This window comes from Pipistrellus hanaki (assembly GCF_964339955.1).
Source record: "Pipistrellus hanaki genome assembly, chromosome: 1".
NCBI classification, from domain to species: Eukaryota; Metazoa; Chordata; class Mammalia; order Chiroptera; family Vespertilionidae; genus Pipistrellus; species Pipistrellus hanaki.
This window is the reverse complement of record NC_140503.1, coordinates 188,896,635-188,918,979: the sequence shown is the minus strand read 5'-3', so window position 1 is coordinate 188,918,979 and position 22,345 is coordinate 188,896,635. Positions and strand designations below refer to the sequence as shown.

At 42.0% G+C, this 22,345-nt stretch overlaps 1 protein-coding gene across 1 annotated transcript in view; it reads right to left on the bottom strand.

Annotated features, from left to right (window-relative positions):
* Positions 1-11,513: 11,513 nt before the first annotated feature.
* Positions 11,514-22,345, bottom strand: part of TMEM156 (transmembrane protein 156) — a gene marked incomplete at its 3' end in the record, with an annotated part of 34,393 nt that continues 23,561 nt past the window's right edge. The window contains exon 6 of the mRNA XM_084881347.1: positions 11,514-11,611. Coding sequence (XP_084737473.1) covers positions 11,514-11,611 — 98 coding nt within the window. The remainder of the gene's footprint in view (positions 11,612-22,345) is intronic.

The following is a 22,345-nucleotide window of genomic DNA, read 5'->3' as shown; positions in this document are numbered from 1 at the left end:
GTGTGTGTGTGTGTGTGTTTTGGAAGACACATAGATCTTAAATTATGGTCCCCTTTTCTGTATGTGTTCCTCCACCCTGGCCAACTTATCCTTTAAGACTCAGATTGTGTCAAGCTATCTGGAAAAAAGTGAAAGCAGATAAAGAAGCTATAAAGATATTCCCCCTGATTTTAAACAATCTATCTATACGAATAAAGAGCTAAGATGCTAATGGTTTGGGTTGCTGTAATGGGTAATGACCAGGTCATTATCATATTAACTGGGGCTCCAGAGACGGGGCGGAAACGGGGAGGCACCTGGAGGAGGCAGGACCATCCCGTGCTGGGGAGGACAAGGGTGAGAACCCATAGCACCCCCCTCACCAGTCCTTCGCCACCCATCTCTTGCACTCTGAGTGCCCAGCAGCCCACCTGCCAGGGGAAGGAGCACAGCGCAGCAGGCGGGAGGCTTTCACGCTCTCCTCCTACACCATGATGGGATACAGCCACCATATTGCTCCAGAGACAGGGCGGAAGTGGGGAGGTGCCCAGAGAAGGTGGGACCAACCCTAAGCGACTCGAGGGACTGGGGGTGGGGTTTGAAGTGGCCAAAGAAGGACAGAGGGTTTGGGGGCTGGGCCAGGCACACTGGCGCTCTGTGGGGACAGGTTCAGGTGTCAACAAAGGGCTGCAGGTGGGTGGGAGACACCACGTGATTTCACACACTGGGCTTCTAGTATATATATAAAAGCCAAGCGACCAGAATGCTGGAACAACCAGAATGTCCATTCACTATGACGTGAACTGTGTTTGGCCAACTGGCCCAATAAGGGGGGGCCCTCCCCCCCAGCCGGCCTCGGCTGGATCAGGGGTGGAGCCAGCCGCCCAACCTTCTGCAGTCCCTCCCCCCCACCTGTCTGGCCCAATCAGCCCCCATGGCTGGGAGGGGGCAAGCTGGACCCCACCCATGCACAAATTTGTGCACTGGGCCTCTAGTGAATTAATAAAGGAAGCAACAGTTTGATTAAAAAAAAAAAAAAAAAAAAAAAGGACTCAGATTGTACCCCCTTCTCCAGGAACTCTTTCTTCACTCTGGCTTCCTCCTTGATTCAGGTGCCCATCACCTGGGCTCCCACAGCAATGTTCATTAAGGCCTCAAACACTTACTCAGTAATTTCTATATAAAGCACCTTGGCTGAGCACTCAAAGATGGATTAAAAACGAATTTCTCAAGAGTAAAAACCCAGCCCAGCTCTTTTCAGACTGCATTATAACCGTTTGTGTAACCTGTCTCTGCTATGGAACTGTGCCTGGCATAAGGTAGGTGTCACATTAAAAAAATAAATGGATAAATAAAAGACTTTCATTTCAATAACATGGTAATAATCAAATGGGATCCCTTTCTAGGCTTTAATCCTATCTAATAAAAGACTAATAAGCAAATTTACCAGCATTCCAACACACAAGATGGCTGCCCCTATGTGGTCAAAGATGGCTGCCCCATGTGGACACAAGATGGCCACCACAAGATGGCAAGCAGGGGAGAGCAGTTGGGGGGACCAGGCCTGCAGGGGAGGGCAGTTAGGGGTGACCAGGCCAGCAGGGGAGGGCACTTAGGGGTAGACAGGCTGGCAGGGAAGCAGTTAGGCATCAATCAGACTGGCAGAGGAGTGGTTAGGGGGTGATCAGGCTGGCAGGCAGAAGCAGATATGAGCAATCAGGAAGGCAGGCAGGTGAGCAGTTGGGAGCCAGCAGTTCTGGATTGTAAGAGGGATGTCCGACTGCCCATTTAGGCCTGATCCAGATAGGATCTGACCTAAATGAGCAGTCGGACATCCCTCGAGGGGTCCCAGATTGGAGTGGGTGCAGGCTGAGCTGAGGGACACACCCTACTCCTGCACAAAAACGTGCACGAATTTTGTGCACTGGGCCTCTAGTATGTAATAAACTCCAATTAGATTTTGCTGGGGGGGAAACCCTGCTAATAAACAAGGTCTGTGTACTGAGTTGGTAGGGGAGGTCCCGGACTTTCGTGGTTGTGTGAATTAAACAGGAAGGAAAGACTGTCTCAGACACTGGCTTGTCTGGGGCCCAGATGGACCAACCTGGGTCCCTGGGGAAGGCAGGCCTCCATTCCCAGGGCCCATACAACTAGTTTCCAAGAGAGGACAGAAAAACCTCCCTACTGCTCCCGGACCACGATGCATCCCACCAAAGCAGCAGGTGCCCTATAATGCAGCCCATGTGATGAAATTTCTGGCACTAAAGCATACCATTGAAAGAAATCATTTTTGCTCACATTGATCTAATGATTTAAAAAAAAAAAAAAGGCAATGATTATTGAATAATGAAGAACTTTCCTTCTGGTATTAGCCTGTTATTTAGGTAGCTCGAATAAAATAGAGCATTTTTAAAGACCCTTTTTTTCTACTAAAATTTTCACTTTGAATAAATAATAATATGGGGGGGGGGGTGGTCTCACTATGATGTGATCATTAAGCTCGGTTAGTTTGTTTTGACATAGTGGAACTTTGTCATGATAAATTGCTTAAAAATAAAGCCTATATTGTCTGTTTGCCAAGTAGGACCAGAATAGAAATGACTTCCTGTTTCTCTGTAGCAAATTTCAAGTAGAAAAATGTGTTTTGAATCCAGTAAGCAGAGAGGGGCTTTTTGGGTACTCGGTTCACCGCTTTTCCTCATCAATATTTGGGTGTAGTTAAATTGTAATTAATATCTTTCACCACAGGGGATCTTGACATGAGTTAAAAGAATTAAACTCTTTTATATAATCAATGGAACAATTACTATTGACCCTATTTTATGAGCACCTAGGGCCAAAAGCAATTCTGTGCAATTTTCACAACTCTCAAATAATTGAGGTCTTTAAAGATACTTTGTTACATGGGTACAGACAAGAGAAGCAGCTGTTATATAGGAGTACTTGTGGGAAATCGTTTGCACGTATATCCCGAGAGATGCATAATACAGAACCCCTGTTAGAAGTATTTATGAAAAGTCATTTGTCTACATTGGGCAATCTTTTTTTTTTTTTCTAAAAAAAAAAAAAATCATCATAATCATCTACTTGTACCTCCATAGAGAGAGATTCTTTGATTAAGAAGCAACAGAGCAGAGGGTTAAGAGCATGGACTTCAAAACCAGACCACCTGGGTTAAAATTTTAACTGCCGCTTAAAAGCTGTGTGACTTCATGCAAGTAACTTAATCTCTCTCTGCCTTAATTTTCTCACCTATAAATCCGGGTGACAATAATAGTACTTATATCAGCGCTGAAAGAATAAACTACTTAACATGCTAAGTGCTTAAAATAGTATCTGCACATAATTAGCTAGTTATTAATAACAGAAAAGAAGCAAAGGGAAGGCCAGACATTGTAGGCATGCCATTTGAGCAGCTTAACCAGGAAGTGGCAACTTTGCACCCCCCAGGGAGGGGAGGTATTCAACAGAGGGAAGATAGGTATATGACCAGTAAAGTTGGAGTGACATAGGGAAGGTACTCTCCTGTCAATCACACCTGGGGACAGAGATGGTTGGCCAGAATGAGCGTGGCCACTGCCAGGGCAAGAAACACTGGGAATACAGGATCTGTTAAAAAAGGGAGTTCGTAATCATGGCTTCTGTTGCTCATGTTGTTTGGGGTGCTCTCTTAGTTCTCTCGCATTTCCCCGTGTGGCCTGCAGCCGTGTGGACTCCACATGCAATGGACTGATGGACTGCAGCAGGAAACAAACTAAGCGAGCCTGCTTCTAGACTGGATCCTACTCCAACATAGAAAGAAAACTCTGACACAAGCTCTGATTTTAGCTCTACTGAAGCCCCAGCTACACTTCTTCTATGACTGGACCAAAGGAAATGAGTCTTTGGGAACTCAGAGGTGTAATTTCATAGAAATAAAGCTTTCTACTATATCTCATCCTCGTAGGGGGCCTCCGGAAACGCTTATTCCAGCAGAACCCCAAGAACACCGTCCCCAGCAGCAACCAGAGGAGATGAGCCCTTCTCCTATCCTGTAATACTATAATTATTAATCCTCTCTACCCCAATTTTGGGCTATTTTGACAGTGGTTGTATGAGCTATGACTGCCCTGCGACAACTGAAAAAATAGAGCAGATATATATCTTTCCATGTGAGTCAAGGAAGGTTTTCCCACATGCACACAGCTAGAAGCTAGACCTAGAAGTGGTAAATAATTACTGTCAGAATCCTAGCCCTTGTGTTTCCCTAGAGCACACCACTTCCTTTCCAAACATTTCAAGATAGCTTAAAAGAATCAAGGCTCTATATCCTAATATATAAAAAGCCAGAAGTCATCACAATCAAAACAACCAGTTGGAATACTGAACAACAGGCTGCATGGGGCAACCAGGCATGACCAAATGACTGAACAGCAGGCTGTGTGGGGTGACCAGGCTGGTGGTGGGGAGCGGGGGAGTTGGGGACAACCAGGCTGGTGGGGCAGTTGGGGATGACCAGGATGGCAGGGGGTGCATTGAGGGGCGACCAGGTTGGCAGGGGGCAGGGGCAGTTAGGGGTGACCAGGCAGGCCAGCAGAGGAAGGCAGTTGGGGGCAACCAGGCCAGCATGAAGGGCAGTTAGGGGTGACCAGGCCAGCAGGTGGGTCAGTATGGGGCAACCAGGCCATCAGAGGGGAGAAGTTGAGGGCAACCAGGTCAGTGGGGGGGGGGGGCAGTGGGGGGTGACCAGGCCAGCAGGCAGAGGTGGTTAGGGGTGATCAGGCTGGTGGGGGGCGGGGAGGGGGTGTGTGTGTGCAATCAGGCAGGCAGGCAGGTGAGCAGTTATAAGCCAGCCGTCTCAGATTGTGAGAGGGATATCTAACTGCTGGTTTAGGCTCGATCCCTGGGATCAGGCCTGTACCAGCAGTCAGACATCCCCTGAGGGTTCCCAGATTAAAGAGGGTACAGGTTGTGCTGAGGGGACCCCTCCCCCAACCACCACCACCACATGAATTTTGTGCACAGGGCCTCTAGTAAGGATATAAACTGATGCCTGTCATTGCCAGGTGCCAAATATCTGAAAGGACAATCTGTAAAACAAGGTTTAAAACTACACAAAGAAAATTGTCAGTTTGGAATAAAAATGAGGATTTTTTTTTAAGTCACTATTCTCTATTAAGCATGAGAGAAAGAGAGAGAGAGAGAGAGAGAGAGAGAGAGAGAGAGAGAGAGAGAGAGAGGCCGTGGTTTATATGAAAAAAAAAAGGATTAAAATTAAAACCAGACTGGACTGCCGTGGGCAAAGGAAACTGGTCTTATTCAAAGTTCTGCTACTGATGAGCCCTGTGATGTGATCTTGGCTAAAACCCCCAACCCCTGGGGCTTCCATTTCTTTGGCTATAAAATGAGGTTGAGCCAGATGATTGATAAGGTTTATTACAGCTGAGAAATCCTATGACTTTAGGAAATAAAATAGATTTTGTATCCATCTGTCATCAGAAACCAATTCAGGAAACTTAAGCAGGAAAAAGATCTTTTTTTACAAAGACATTACTGGTAGCTCAGAGAATCAAATGGAAGCCTGGAAAACCAGGCTCAGAAACAAGGTGGTTTGGTGGCCGGAGCGGGTATGTTGGGATATTTAAAAGTGGAAACCACGGGACTCTGCTGCTGAAATGAATAAGCTCCAATCCTTTTTTTCACCCTCACATCACTGCATCCATAAATCAAAAATAGAGGGTCAAATGGGTGCAGCTCAGGTCACCTGCCACTCCTTGGCTGGTGGGCAAGAAAGTCGATTTACAGTCCCACCAAGAAGACATCATTCAATGGGTGAGACGTAATTCCCAAAGAGGCAATTGGTGTAGGTAATGAGAGAAAGGTAATGACTACTGTGCAGCTCTTTATACAAAACTTGTGTCTGCCTTCATGGATATCACATACTGATATCACTTTTCTATGTGAAAATAGATGGGCTTTTTCCATCTGAAAATCGGTGTCTCATTCGAGAGAGATAATGGCCCCATGACAACATTGCAGACACCATGACAAAATGCTGGGCCATGACACTTGCTTGAGGGACAGCCTAGCATGCCTCAAAGGTTGTTATGGGGAGAACACAAGCCTGTGTTTTGTTTCTAATCGGTTTTTCTCTGCACATCTCCTTGGAACTGAGGAGGAGCCTTCTGCCATGTTTATAAAGCTCTGTCTTCATTCTGATGGTCAGCTCCTCTTCCCTCTTTAAGAAGCAGGTAAATTCTTGATCCTTCACATCCTGAGGGTCTCATTCTACCATCAGTGGTTGGTTTAAGAGTGGGTCTGTGACCTAGATGCTCCGACACAAGAAAACATGTGCTGGGTGTCAAGGTTTCTTTGCTCTTAACAAGGTATAAGGATGTGATGATTGTTGCTGCTGTGGTACTAACATTTAATACAATGGCTCATTGAGATGGTGACAGGAGAAGCCTGAAGACAAAAGCCAACAAGCTGAAGATGGCAGAGGAGAGAGGAAAGAACTTGGATGATGGATGATGTGAGTTCTTGAGTTAACTAACCCTGGAACCGCTACTCAGAATTTCTGTTAGATAAGATAATAACACTTCTTATCATGTAAGGTATGTTGACTAAGGCCTGCTGTTATTGTAGATGAAAGTATCTTAACTAATAATCCAGAGAATGATATTCTTCTATTTATAAGCAGCAATATTGTCTCCATATTTTCTTCTGATAATATCTTTAACTTGGAGAGGGTAGAAAATAACTCTTCTGGAAGATTTATAAAGTATCATTTTTTTTTCTGCCAAAATGTTCTGTTTTTTCCCTGTTTGTGCATGCACACTTCATCCTGTCCTTGAAATCACAGAAGCTTCTTTCCTTTTTTAATTTATCTTTATTGTTGAAAGTAGTACAGATATCTCCTTTTCATGCCCAGTTGACCTCTTCCTCCCTACTCCCAACACCTCCTCAGGCCTTTAATACACTGTTGTCTATGTCCTTGGGTTATGCATATATGCACACAAGTTCTTTGGTTAACCTCTTCCCTCCCCCCACCCCCCTCCCCCACCACCACCACCTTCTGAGAATCATCAATTTGTGGCATGCTTCCATGTCTCTGAATCACTACCCTGTCTTTACTGAACTACAGGATTTCTAGTTCACAGAGATTTATTTTTTTAATGTGTCTTTTGGTTGTCATACCTCTGGGGCAATGATAACATCCCTTATTTAGATTTTTAAAATGTAATAACTTACTTTCATTCATCCTAAAATCGCCTTTCATCAGAATAGCATCAACAGCTGGAGATTCTTAAGAAAGATGTAGACAGAAAAGAGAATAGACTCTAACAGATACTAATGGCCTGTGAATTCTCAGCAGGAAGCATGGGGCCTGCAAATGACACACTTATCTTACTGTATTGTGTCTAGTATTATAACCAGTAGTATAATATCTATCCCCTCCACCACACTGTAAACTTTGTGGGCAGAGAGCAGACCAACACTATTTTTGAATGCTTCAGAGTACCTGTTAAAGTCTATTGTTTGAATAAATAAGTGAAATTAACTTCCAGAAAGCTGGCACAATTTAGCAGAACTTGACGCCTTTGGTAAGCCAAGCTCCCATGGATTTCCAAGTCATTCATCTGAATATAATAGAGGATGTGCAAGGAAACAATACCTTGGTTTCTCGGAAATTGTATGAAATCCATTCCTCATGGACTGGGACACCCCTGAACTCCTGTTGAGTATTCCAGACCTGAGCCTGAACCACCTGTTAATCAGGGCTACACAGACAAGAAAAAGTGAGACTAGCAGAATTCCCACATCTGGAATTCTACTCAGCTAAGCAATTTTAACCAAATAATGATGCCCGGTGATTAAATTGCACCTTAACTCTAGAAGGATAATTTTATAATTTTCAATTATAAGAACTGCCCTCTTATCTCTATGTGCTTTTCTTGTAATTAATCACTGTAATTAATCCTGACATGAATGATATCTATAAAAAAAAAATACAAAAGCCAAAGGAATCAGAGGACATTTTGCCATTAGATTTAAACATTGAAGTTTCACTTAAGTTTTACTTCAATTCATTGTATTTTAGTATCTTTGCATTTTTTGAAACATTCTCGGTGCCACAGAGGGTATTTCAAAGACAAGATTTATAAATCCAAACAAATGTAGAAACAAATAACCCAGGCTCTTTGAAGTGACTTGCCAAAGAGAAACAATCCATCTGCAGGGAAAAACCCATCAAATCAGAATGTGCACCCTGAGCCACGGAGAGAAAAGCCTGACCCTGTTTTTGATTCCTCAAAATCAAAATCTTGGGGCACCCTAAGCTGTGTGATGATAGATATTCGAGAAGAGTAAGCATTCTCTTGCTATTTCCATGGGTTTCATCAGCTTGTTTCCATGACTCATAATGGTTTCTTAAAAAAAAAAAAAAAAAAAAAAAACGCTCATTTTTTTTATCTCATGTGTCCCATGAGTGCTCCTGAGCTAGTTTGCATCAACCAGGCTGCTATTTCCTATTGTGCATCCTCGACTGGACTCATGGCTTTATCAGTTAACTCATTCCCAAAATAAAATTATGAGTATTCTTCAAAAGGATTTTGTCCATCTTGTTCAGAGGACTCCAGAGATGTTTTTCTAAAGATGAAGAAGAAGAAGAAGAAGAAGAAGAAGAAGAAGAAGAAGAAGAAGAAGAAGAAGAAGAAGAAGAAGAAGAAGAAGGAGAAGAAGAAAAAGACAAATATTAATCACACAAATATGTTAAGTATTACCTGAAGAAAATTAGTAGAAAACAAATTTAAAACCATTTATCTAATGTGCATCTTATAAGAACACTAAAAATCCTCCTAGAGTCACTGATTAAGGGCTCTTTTCCAATCCTATGTTATGCAATGGAGCCTCCATTATGTCCAAGAAGACAGTGTGGTAAACAAAGTTATCAGCCTAAGACTCAGGAAACTAGGGTTCTTCTCCAGCCTCTGCCACTACACAGTATGTTCGGGCTGAAAGGGAGAACAGTAAAGGGAGAACAGCCAAGCTGGAGTATATAGTGTTCACACAAGTTTCTTTTAGTTATAACAGTCCATGATTCTAGTAGAGAGACATAGAAACTAGCCCTTAATCATTCACTCAAAAAAATAACTTTTGAGCATTTATTAAATGCTAGGCAACATATCCTCTGAATGCAAAATCTTTCCATTATGCTCCCAAGTTCTCCATAAATGCCTCTATCATGTTATTTGACACTCTATTGGAATTAGGGGTTCCCTAATCTGATTCCTCCACTGACTGCATGTTATTTTTGCCAATGAGCATAATTCCTGGCCCAAGCATTTGGTGAATGAACAAAGGGAATTCTTCCTATGCCAGGTTGAACATCCCAGAATGAGGGCCAGAATGAGAAGTATCAGGCATAAAAATATCCAGTAATATTCCATTAAAACAATTATATGATTACATTAAAGTCTATGTAGAAATTTCTGAGCCAACAGCAAACCATGATTACACTAAGATCCAAGTACTGAGACCAGCCTCTCTCTAGTCTTGAACACAAACGTATCCTTGGCACATAGTTTCCAGTTTGGTGTACTGAGCCACCTGCTGGAAGCTAGTTCCAGCAGGGCATAATAAAATGCAAAAATTTCATCAAAAGGTTGATAAATCTTGAGGCTTCAGCAGGGCTGAACATCTGCATATATTATTGCCTGCTACTGGCACAGCCGAAGGCAGTTCCCCCAATCTGACAATGCCTACTGTATACCAAACCTTACCTTTGATTTGTATATCTGCTTTGCCTTAGGCCAATTTGTGTTAATAAAAAGCTAGGGGTCCAGCTGAAACCGGTTTGGTTCAGTGGATAGACCGTTGGCCTGCTGACTGAAGGGTCCCAGGTTCAATTCTGGTCAAGGGCATGTATCTTGGCTGTGGGCACATCCCCAGTGGGGGGTGTGCAGGAGGCAGCTGATGAATGACTCTCTCTCATCGATGTTTCTAACTCTCTATCTCTTTTCCTTCCTCTCTGTAAAAAATCAATAAATTATATTAAAAAAAAAAAAAAAAAAAAAAAAAAAGCTAGGGGTCCAGAGATTCAGAGAACTTGATTACTGAAACTAGATCTCCTCTGATTCCCCCATGTATTCCAAATTTATATTTCATATCTAATCTCTTTATTAATTTACTTGCAGTCTTTCTCCAGATTCCTGAACCCTTCTAGATGCTGAGAAACATCCTGGCAGCCACCTGTGCTGGATCCCTTTAGTCACCTTTTCAGATCTGCTCTTTACTTTCTCCCAACCTGCTTGGTACTCTGGGTGGTCAATCTATAGAAACTGCCTCCATCTGGTGCCAGCATCCCCTGGCTCTGGTTCAGTGTGGCCAGTGGGAAGTACACTGAGTAAAGGGAGAACAGCCAAGATGGGGTATTTATTCTCTCTCTCATGGCAACCACAGGTTGTTGTATCGCCTGACCAAAGGCCACAGCTCCTGTTGGCAGCCCTCTGCACATACTCCACCTGTGTGTATGTGTGCATGTGTGTCTGCCTCTGTGTGTGTCTCTCTGGGTTCCTTTAATCTTGGAGCAGTATCCTCACTTATTAGTCCTATGGTGTCACATTCTCCTTTTTTATTTTCCTAGTTTAATAAACCCTTTATTAAACTCTCCACAAATTATTTGAGTATATCAATAGTTTCCTATTGGGACCTTGACTAATAACTACCCAAGGATTATGAAGAGTAAATGATTTAGCCTACCACCACCAAGCATAAAAGAATACAACAAATAAATGCTAGTGTCCCTCCTCTTCCCTGTTACAATTTTTATACCTCCTACAATGGCTACCAATTTTGCCTTTAACAGAACAGCTACTTAATAAATATTTGTTGAATGAAGGGGGGGGAGAATTTCTAAGACACTTCTGACCACAGTTTTGAATTCAAATAGATGGGAAGCAACGTACAATAATATGATTAGATGTTAAATTTAGAGAAGTCTTTAGTCTCAGTAATTGAGGACCAGTGGACAGTTCTTTATAAATTCACATTCTCTTTTCTCATGCTCCAACTGACACAATGAATAGCCTGCTGAAATTATGACTCAACCCCAGGAAACTGTACCAAGGGATGAATTGACAGCTCAGAGGCACATGTTGGTTAACAGACTAAGAGATTAGTTTACTGGTCCTTCCTACACCTTGGAGAAACAAGTACTTTTATTTCATGTCATTGAATTCATGTGAGCTGGTTTTGCAAGTTCATCACTTTCTATCTCCTACTCTAAAATAGAAACGTAGTTTGAAGTATACTTTACTTCCTTGGATATCTTAACACTTATCTAGAATAATAAAAGCAAAATAAGCAAATTGACCGAATGGCTAATCAAAGAAACAACTGTCCAGACGACCTTCTGGATGAAGCTGGGGCGGCTGCAAGGGCAGAGGCAGCCAGGGCTGCGAGGGCCTACCCTTGCATGAATTTCGTGCATCAGGCCCCTAGTAATGAATAAAGTCAAATCGTCAGTAAAGCAGAATCATGACTCACCGTGTATACTACTCCTGCTGATAGGTAGTGGAAGGAACGTCTAGCTCTGGTATTGGAGAAAGCAGCACCTTGACCTGAGTGGAGAGCAGCCTCTGCTTGGTCCCCGCTATTTAAGAAGGAGAACAGTTTTCATGTATATTTAACTCAAAGCAATGCAAACATAGACACAGTGTTTTCTAATGTAGTAGGAGAACCAAGCCCTCCAACTAGAAAGAATTTTGGCCGCTTCCACCATTCACTAAATTTCCTGCCTAAACTCTGACACCTTCAACCCATTTCTATCAACTCTGTTTCTTTCTATTCCTCTGCTCCCACTTTCTGGGGACAAGACCTAAACCATAGTTAAGAAGGAGCAAAGTAGAGAGAAAATGTTTTAAGTACAATGTCAAGTAGCAAGAAAAGAATTTTAGTTTGGAAACTGACTGCAATCATGTCCTTCTATTGTATGTTATTGAAATATGTCCTTCAGAAGAATATTAATGACGTCCTTTATTTCAGAGACAGTTTTACCAAGAAGCAGTTACAAACTAGATGAATTCTAATCTGTCTTTCTTTACTCTGACTCTATCAAATTCTTCTAATATTATCTTCAGCTGATTTCAAAGCAGAAGATGAAATATCATGTCCTTGGCATAATGGTATCTCTTTTATTCCACTGAGGTCTGCAGTCTTGCTTTTCTAGTTTTTTATATTGAAACTTAGTCCTGCATAGTACATGTGATTTTTGCTTCACAGATGCCTCTGCTTTTTATACAAAGCCCTGAACATGGATGGAAATGAGGTGACCTGTAATGTAGAGAAGCAGATAATTGCTTCTTAAAAAGATTTCTCTTCTAAAAAGAGAAATCAAACATGAGGATTTAGCCCTGACCAATTTGGCTCAGTGGATAGAATGTCTGTCTCTGGATTGAAGGATCATAGGTTCAATTCCAGTCAAGGGCATGTACCTTGGTTGTGGGCACATCCCCAGTGGGAGGTGTGCAGGAGACAGCTGATAGATGTTTCCAACTCTCTATTCCTCTCTGTAAAAAATCAATAAAATATATATATTTTTTTAAAGGATTTACATGTAATCAAGAATATGTTTCTTGTCCATGGAGATGATTAACACTGGTATAGTTTCCCAAAATAGAAATACTATTAACTCTTCTCTGGGAATTTTTATTGTTTTTATTAGAGAAAATTTTCAATATGAAAAACTTAATTTTTGGATTTAATTTTCTAAATAAATAATACATTTATTAGAGAAATTTTTCAATAGGAAAAACTTAATTTCTGAATTTAATTTTCTAAATAAATAATACACTTATTAGAGAAAATTTTCAATAGGAAAAACTTAATTTCTGGATTTAATTTTCTAAATAAATAATACATTCACATGATTAGAAGTTTTTAAACTATGAAAGAAGGACATTCAGTTAAATGTCTCCCTCTTACCCCTTATCCCAGATAATCACTTCCCATGGCATCACATACTTCCCTTGCTCTGCCACTGGCAACCAAGCTTATTTGTTTTTTGTGTATTAATATATGATAGATAAACGGATGAATAGATAGATAGATAGATAGATAGATAGATAGATATTGTAGATACCGGTAGATAGATAGATAGATAGATAGATAGATGATAGATAGATTTATACTTTTATACATACGTATATTATTTTGTCACTCTTTATACAACTTGGTAGCCTACTATCCACACGTGTACTTAAGGATATATTTTAGAGATCTTTCCACATTAAGACCTTTCTCATTCCTTTTTACAACTCCCTGGTATCCATAGAATCCATCTATCATCGTGTCTTTAAACAGCCTTCTATGTAGATTGTCTAATCTTTTGACATTGTGAACACACTAGCAATAAACATTGGACATATGTCATTTCTCTCTACAGGACAAATTCCTAGAAATAGAACTGCTGGCTCGAAGGGCTTGTACATGTTAACTTCGATAGTCTGTTTACAGACATCCAAGTGGCTTCTGATGCACCTTATAGCTTCATAATGAACTTACTATGCAAATAATTGTTTATACAATTAGGTTAAAGTATCCAAAGAGCTTATTCATTAAACTTAATAATTATTGAAGAAAATTAGCAGAGTCCTTTCAATTGGAAAGCCAAACTGCTCACCAGTTGCTTATTCATTTGGCTTGCTGATATTTTATATTATAGTATAACCATATTTTTACTGTAGAACGCCTGTAAAATGATGTCTAAAGTAACTCTCTAGTGGGGCATTATCCTCTGTCTCTTCTAGTAGCCAGGGTCATGTAACTCATATGCTATAGCAAAACTTCTGAAAAATTGATAAAAAGGGCAAAAAGTAAGATATGTGTGATTTTAATAACTTCTTCAGAATAGTTATTAAAACAGGTGGAACTTTTCTTGTTCTACCCTGGGAAATGGAGCTGCTTTTGAATAATATTAATTCAGCAGCACCAGTTAAGGCAGTAGAAGCAGTCAGACATACTTTAAAACTTCACAGAAGTCTTTTTATGAATTTGTCAAATCTCTGAACCAAGAATTTCTTTGACTTTTTTTCAGGAACCTCAGAAGAGCCTAAAACATCGAAAAGAACCCCAGTTGGAGTTTTTGACCTGGCTGAATCTAGTGAATAAAAAGGATTTCTAGCAGCAGAAACTTTGATTAAAAGTAAAACTCTATGCCTATGTTCCAGGATAAAGCCTCTATCACCCTGCCCTTGACAATGTCCAGGTTGCCCTCTGGTCATTATTTTTTCAAGATTTTTATCACGTTTAAAAAGTTTTTTATATCACTGACATCTGATATCTCACCTCAACTCATCCTTCCAAGGTGATTTTTTACTCCCACAGACTAAGAGAAACTGGCAAGATGTTCTGTTCCCTTTGCTCCTGATGGTTTTCCTGCCAAAGACAAGGCCCATCTCCCACAGTGAAGATATACCTAAAGCTTCCTCATCCTACCAGGCTCTCCTAGCTGCTGAGCGAATTTTCCCCATCAATGTTTTATACTCTTATCTCAAAAACTACTTGTTCGACAAATTTTTACTTGATTATTACATTGGAAAGCCAAAATAGCTTAAAAATTAAAAAAAAAAAGGGGGGGGAGGGGAGTAGTAAGTAGGGTTAGGTGCCCATGCAATATATGATCCTCTGTGACCTTTATTTCCCCAAATGTGAATTTATCTAGTTTTGCTGTAATTGCTTGTATGTCTGCCTTCTGCATACAAAGATTGTATTTTATGCAAGAAGCCACCTTAGAGCATGACACGTGATGGGTCTTCAGTAAAGACGTATTGAAGGACTGAATGTCACTTAACTTTTCTGTGCTTCATTTTTCTTAATAAAGGGGTGTGGTTAGAAGCAATATAGCAGTCAATTGGGGTGCCACCTAGGAATTTGGGGATAAGACTGCCCTCTGAGAGTTAATCTATCAAATCAACCCACAATCAGAGAGAAAACATGTGAAGTAATCTTCAGAAATGATCCCCAGGCTAAAGCTTGTTAAGTGTTAAAAGTGCTGTGTCGGGAGAATCCAAGATGGCTGCACAGGTAAACACCTAGCCGCAGCCGGAGACAACAGTTTCAATAAAATACAACTAAAATATAAAATGGACATTACCCAGAACTACAGGAAAGTCGACTGACTGGAAATTCTACAAGAAGCAAGGAGAAAACCAGAAGGAAGAGCGGAGGAGCTATAAAAGCCTAAGGTACGGAGACATTTGGCGTGCGCACGTGGAGAGGACTGAGCAGGAGAGGAAGGGTGGGGAGGCTGAGTGCCTGGCTGGTGTTCCCTAGCGGGAAGGAAATAAAAGCTCCAACTGTGCTGGGCCCCAGTTCTGACTGCTCTGAACCCCAGTTCTAGGCCAGACCCCAGGGACCCAGGCTCATACAGAGGAAGCTGGGCTGTAAGGCGGAACCCCGGGGGAGCTGCGAAAGGAGGTCCTGGAGGCGCTCACATTGCACGCAGAGAAGGGACGGTTGGCTGTGCCGCTGGATTGCCCTGGCGGGAAGGAGACAAAAGCTCCGGACTGCTCTGAACGCCACCTCCAACTCCACTTCCAACTGAACTGAACCCCAGTTCCGGGCTCATTGGGGGAGAGCCTAGACTGTTTGATAGCAGGCGAAAATTGAGGGACCCTCAGTCTCGGAGGGGCTTGCAGCGAGTACTGAAAGACTCAGGAGCTGCATAGGGCGTGGCTGATGGAAGCCAAGCCGGTAGGCTCCACCTTGAAACCCCGCCCCATCAGGAAAGCTGCGAAAATGCTGAGACAACAAAATAGATCACAAATGAAAGAAATGGAGGACAAAAAGCGACTGGATATAGAGTTCAAATCTATGCTTATAAGGTTTTTCAAGAATTTCCTAGAAAAGGTCGATAAGACCTATGAGGATATGAAAAGGGATCAACTAGAATTAATAAGGAATCAACAAGAAATGATAAGGAATCAACAAGAAATAAAGAATACATTGTCTGAAATAAAAAATATTATACAGAGTCCTAAAAACAGAATGGAAGATCGCAAGAATCAAGTCAAAGATTTGGAACATAAAGAGCCAGAAGACACTCCTCAGCAGAAGCAAGAAGGCTAGAAAATCCAGAAAATTGAAGATAATGTAAGAAACCTCTGGGACAACTTCAAGCGAACCAACATCAGAATTATGGGGGTCCCAGAAGATGAGAGAGAGCAAGATATCGAAAACATACTGAAAGAAATAGTGACAGAAAACTTTCCCCACCTGGTGAAAGAATTAGACTTACAAGTCCAGGAAGCGCACAGAACTCCAAACAAAAGGAATCCAAAGAGGACCACACCAAGACAAACCATAATTAAAATTCGAAGAGCAAAAGACAAAGAGAGAATATTAAAAGCAGCAAGAGCAAAGCAGGTAGTTACCTATAAAGGAGCACCTATACGAATGTCAGTTGATTTCTCAACAGAAACCATGCAGGCCAGACGGGAATGGCAAGAAATATTCAAGGTGATGAATAATAAGAACCTACAGCCAAAGACAATCTACCCAGCAAAGCTATCACTCAGAATCGAAGTCCAGATAAAGAGCTTCACTAATAAAAAAATAAAAATAAAAAAAAAGCTAAAGGAGTTCATCACCACCAAACCAGAATTATATGAATTGCTGAAGGGGGTTCTTTTGGAAGAGAAAGTAAATAAATAGAAAAATTATGAACAATAAATACGTAACTATCAACAAGTAAATCTAAAAACCAAGGAAATTAAAAAAAAAAAAAAAAACTCTGATGAACAATATTAACTGGTGAATATAATAGAATCAGAGGTATGAAAGGGGAGTGAACTGACGATTCTTAGGGAAAAGGGGAGAGGGGAATGTGGGAAGAGACTGAACATAAACTGTGCACCTATGGATGAGGACAATGGGGGGGTGGGGAAAGGGCAGAGGGTGGGGTGGGAACCTGGTCGAGGAGAGCAATCGGGGGGGGGGGGGGGAACATTTGTAATAATATGAACAATAAAAATTTATTTTTTTTAAAAAAAGTGCTGTGTCATGCCCAAACCGGTTTGGCTCAATTGATAGAGCATCGGCTTGGAGACTGAAAGATCCCGGGTTCGATTCCGGTCAAGGGCATGTACCTTGGTTGTGGGCATATCCCCAGTAGGGGGTGTGCAAGAGGCAGCTGACCGATGACTCTCTCTCATTGATGTTTCTAACTCTCTATCTCTCTCCCTTCCTCTCTGTACAAAATCAATAAAATATTTTTTTTAAAGTGCTGTGTCATGTGAGCCATCAGGCTACCCCTAAACTGGGGGAGAAGGCCCCCTCAATGTATGTTTGCAGAGGAAACCATTCCAAGACCTGCCAAACAAGTGTTGGCTGTGATTTGACTTCCCAGGTGGTTCTATCTAAGGAGAGAGAACACACGTGTTTTGGGTCGTGGTTCTCTCACTGGAATTACTCTTTGTGAATTAATACTGTGGCCCTCTGGTTTTATAAACCTACTAGGAGCCCAGTGGGCAATTCAAAATCATGAGGCACTGCCCACCCTCGAGTCACTTGTCTGGCCCTGCCTCCCTCTCCGGCCCTTGAAGCAGCCACAGCCACTGCTGATCAGGCCCTCCCGCAGCGCAGGTGTGCGAGGCCCCTGCCACCCTCCCCCTCACCCCCACGCTGTGCACGCAACCTCCTCCTATCTGGTCAACCTGTTATAGCACTCCCGTTAATTAGCATATTTCTCTATTTTAGATAGATAGATGATAGATAGATAGATAGATAGATAGATAGATAGATAGATAGATATTATAGATAGATAGATAGATAGATAGATAGATAGATAGATAGATAGATAGATAGATAGATATCGGGATTACACAAGGGATCCTTCTCTGTGTACTACCATTGCAGGAGGCTGAGCCCACAGGCCTGAAGGGAGGCACAGGATCAGGTAAACTCACCTACAGGAGGCACCTGTGTGGCTTCGTGGCCCGTAGGCTACAGCAGCCAAGCAGCCTATCCTGGCAGGGCCCCGCCCTCACCCCATAGGTTTCCTGTAAAAGGTCGGCAGTGGTTACTGGCCCCTGAACTATACTGAGATCATTTCCTTGTGACTTCAGCAAAGCTAGTGCAGGCTTAAAGGAAGAAAATAAAGGGAAGGGTGAAATGAGGTAATAAAGGTGTATTTTGAAGTATTTCAAAAAATAGAAAGCTCTATGAAGTGCAAAACAGAATATTTTTAGCAGCATTTTTTAAAGCCCACTCAAGAATTTAGTAGGACCCGCATATGTGCTCAACAGGAGAGGGGTAAGGAGAGCTAACCTTGGAAACAATGATCTCACTGTGTCCCTCTCCTTCATACTTCGGGAGATTCAACCATGACCCCGTCTTGGAGACAGTGGCAATAAATGTCTAAACTGTTACCCGCAAAGTACTAGGTTTCCTCATAAGAGCTTCTCAAAAAAATACACGGAACTCAAGTTAATCTTAGCAGATGACTGTGATCAAGACAGATGTGGAAATTTTCAGATGGTTTAGCAATTCTTATTCATTTCTCTAATCTGGCTTCAAAAAGCCTTCCAGTCTTAATGATTTATCCTTATTGCTATGCAGAACTTTAATACTGCCATACATCATTCTAACCTTTTCATCACATAAAAATATTGGCACTTTTGTGCAAGCCCAAGATAGCTGGTAGCCTTTCAAGGCTAATAGATCCAATTATGGTAACTTAAAATAGATTTCCATTATTTCAGACACCAACTCCCTACTATGTACAAAGCTTTGTTTGTTACTATTAACAGTGGTCCTAAAACTACTCATTTGCTCCAAATCTGGCCAGTGTGAAAATCAAATAAGGATGGAAAAATAAATTACTGCAAAATTATCTAGAATTAACAGCTAAAAAAAGGAGGGGGGGGGGGGGGGGAGTCATTCAACAGACAGCTGCCAATATTCTGAGCCATTGACTCAGTTTCTGGTTCATTCACACAGCAAATATCCTTAATACTCCAAGGAATGAAACTGATGAAGTGTTTAACCATTTTCCTTTCATTATTTTGAATAGACATTATCAAAAGTTATAATTTAGGAGAGGAAATATTTAGAAGGTCTTTGTGGCAGCCATTCTTTCAACATAGTCGGTGTAGAGTTGTATTTACTTGATAAATATTTATTGGGCACTTATTATGTGCCCTTATATACACTATGCTATGAGCTGGGATGTAGTGATGAGTATTATAAGATAGTGTTCCTGACCTCAATGAGCTGCCTGGCTCATGGGAGAGACATCAATTTATATATGTAAAAGCCTAATATGCTAAGTGTCCAACCATTCCACTGTTCAACCAATCACTATGATGCTCACTAACCACCAGGGGGCAGACGCTCTGACCGGAAGGTTAGCATGCTGCTGGGGTCCGGCCAATTGGGACTGGGCAAGATGTGCCAGACACATCCTGGAGCCCTCCAGTGGTCCCTCCCCAACCTCTAAAATATTTCTTCTAATTAATTTCCTTTGAATGTGTACAAATCTGTGCACTGGGCCTCTAATCAAATAATAACACAAAAACATCAAATAGCCCTGGCCGAGTGGCTCGGTTGGTTGGAGGTCATCCCATAAATCAAATTGTTTCAGGTTCAATCCTGATCAGGGCACATACCTAGGTTTCTGGTTCAATCCCCAGTCAGGACTCATACTGGAGGACTCATACTGGAGGCAACTGAACTCTCTCTCTCTCTCTCTCTCTCTCTCTCTCTCTCTCTCTCTCTCTCTCTTTCTCTCTCTCCCCCCCCCCCCTTCCTCTTTCCCTAAAATCAGTAAAAACATATCCTGGGTTAAGGATAAAAAATATATTTTAAATAGCAAGAGTATAATAATTGCCACAAAGAGAGACTTGTATTATGAGGATGTGTAATAAGGGGACTTGACCTAATTTGGGAGATCCAATGTGACTTCCCTGAGGAGGTGTCAATTAAACCAGGGTTGGACTTCACTAGACAAAGGCAGGGTGGGAGAAGGGAAGGTGTGCAGGGGATGGCAAGGGAGGGAGGATGGTTCAGGCAGGGAGAGTTTGTGCCAAGATGGAGCAAATGTTTATCTGCATATGTTTTATTATCAATTCTTTTATGCCTGGCATAAATGACTGTCACATAAAGGCATGAAAATAAATCACCCTATTCTGCCTTTAGATTCTTCACACTTATGAAATTCTTCCTGCGCATAGAGTCGCCCTCCGCATTTTGATCTATTCTGAAACCGAGCAGATGGCTATAACCTTTACTGTTTTATGAACTCAAATCTGTATTTTAAGAGTCATAAAAATCATAGTTAAGCAAGTAAAAATTGAATTCTTGTGTTATCTTGCTTGGTTGCTAGACATCTGGCCCCACTGATTTATCTTCTCTTCAGCAGGAAATGGAAACCTGCTTAATCTTTATTAGACTGGCCATAAACATGTTGCAAATGATAATTTTATAGTGCCATTCATTTTGTTTGGGGGTAATACAAATTACTGGGTCATCCACTATTGGCCTGCAGTAATTCTTTCTTTTCTCTCTCTCTCTCTTTTTTTTTTTTTTATTGTTCTTTGTCTGCTTTATTTCTCTCTCTCCTCCTATGGTATAAATAATTCTCTAACATAATAAAGTTCCACTTCCTTTCCTTCATGGTCCCTACATACTCACCCACATTAACTACAAAAAGCATTTCAGCCAGTGCTGGATTGTGACTTTGTGGATGACCCGCATAGTGTCACACAAGCTTCTACATGCTTGTAGAGGAAAGGTCTCCTCTCAGTTTCCAGTGTTAAATGTTAAAGAGCACGGAGAGTTTTGGTCTGTGAGGAACCAGCAGAGGCGAGCTCCCCAGTTCCCCATTGCCACTGGGGTGCTAGAAAGTGCATCCATTGGAGTTTGAGCCTGACTCTGCTAGGACCTGTCTGTGGGTCAGTGACTTAAACTCTCCTAGCTTCGATGTTCTCATTGGGGAAAAAAGAGTGAGGTTCTTATGAAAAAAATAAACGATGTGGGTGAAAGAACTGTGCATATAGGACATACTTACTGAGTTCTTAAAGTTTCATTGGCTTCCCTTCTCCTAAGGCCTTGGTCAGCCAACTACGGCTAGCGAGCCACATGCGGCTCTTTGGCCCCTTTAGTGTGGCTCTTTCACAAAATCCACGGCCTAGGCAAGTCTATGTTGAAGAAGTGGCATTAGAAGAAGTTTAAGTTTTAAAAAATTGGCTCTCAAAAATAAATAAATAAATAATAAAAAATAAAAATAAAAAATTGGCTCTCAAAAGAAATTTCAATTGTTGTACTGTTGGTATTTGGCTCTGTTGACTAATGAGTTTGCCGATCACGGTCCTAGGGCAACCAGATCCTCCTTAACTGTGGTGTCAGCTCTGGAAGGCAGTGACTGTGCTGCAGTACATACCACTCTGTTGTCAGCACTTAACACCCGGTGTGTAGTCCGTATTCAATAGGTTTTAGTTGAATGTTTGTAGATGAAGAATTTCAGGTTTAAAATTTTCAGCATGTTTTATGGACATAGAAGGGGGAGATGAAATGACCCCCCTTGTGGACCCACGCAGCAGGAATAAGTGGAAGCTTGAATCCCAGAAACCTATTGTGCAGATGTATTGGCTGTCCAGCCTGTGGGTAGCTCACGGAGACTCTTGGGGTGCAGGAGGCCAGAAGGGCAGATATTCCCGCTCTCTGCTTCCTGGCCTACACTCCACCAATCAGCCACTCCCCCGTGGGTCTGGCGATCCTGGCAGAGATGCAAAACTGCCTGGTGGTGTAAGGCTAGCTTGGGCAGCTCAGAGGGGACGTCCAGCGGTGGGGACACCAGCAGAGGTATTCTCACCAAACCATTCCTGTGGTATGAGTTTAGATTAGGGGTGTCGAACTCAATCAGAGAAGGGGCCAAAATCTAAAATCCAGCCTAAATCGCGGGCCAAATGGTTTACTGAACAGTCATAAACTGACAATGTCAGAAACTGACAGCGGAGGGCTGGATTTGGCCCGCAGGCCTTGTGTTTGACACATGTGGTTTAGATGCATGTTTAGTTGCCTGGCCTCTCTCTCTCTCTCTCTCTCTCTCTCTCTTTTTTTTAAATATATTTTATTGATTTTTTACAGAGAGGAAGGGAAAGAGATAGAGAGCTAGATATGTCGATGAGAGAGAAACATTGACTAGCTGCCTCCTGCACATCCCCCACCGGGGATGTGCCCGCAACCAATGTACATGCCCTTGACCAGAATCGAACCTGGGACCCCTCAGTCCGCAGGCCGACGCTCTACCACTGAGCCAAACCGGTTTCGGCAGCCTGGCCTCTCTTAACTCCTCTTTATTTTCCAATCTCAGATTCCCTAACCTCCC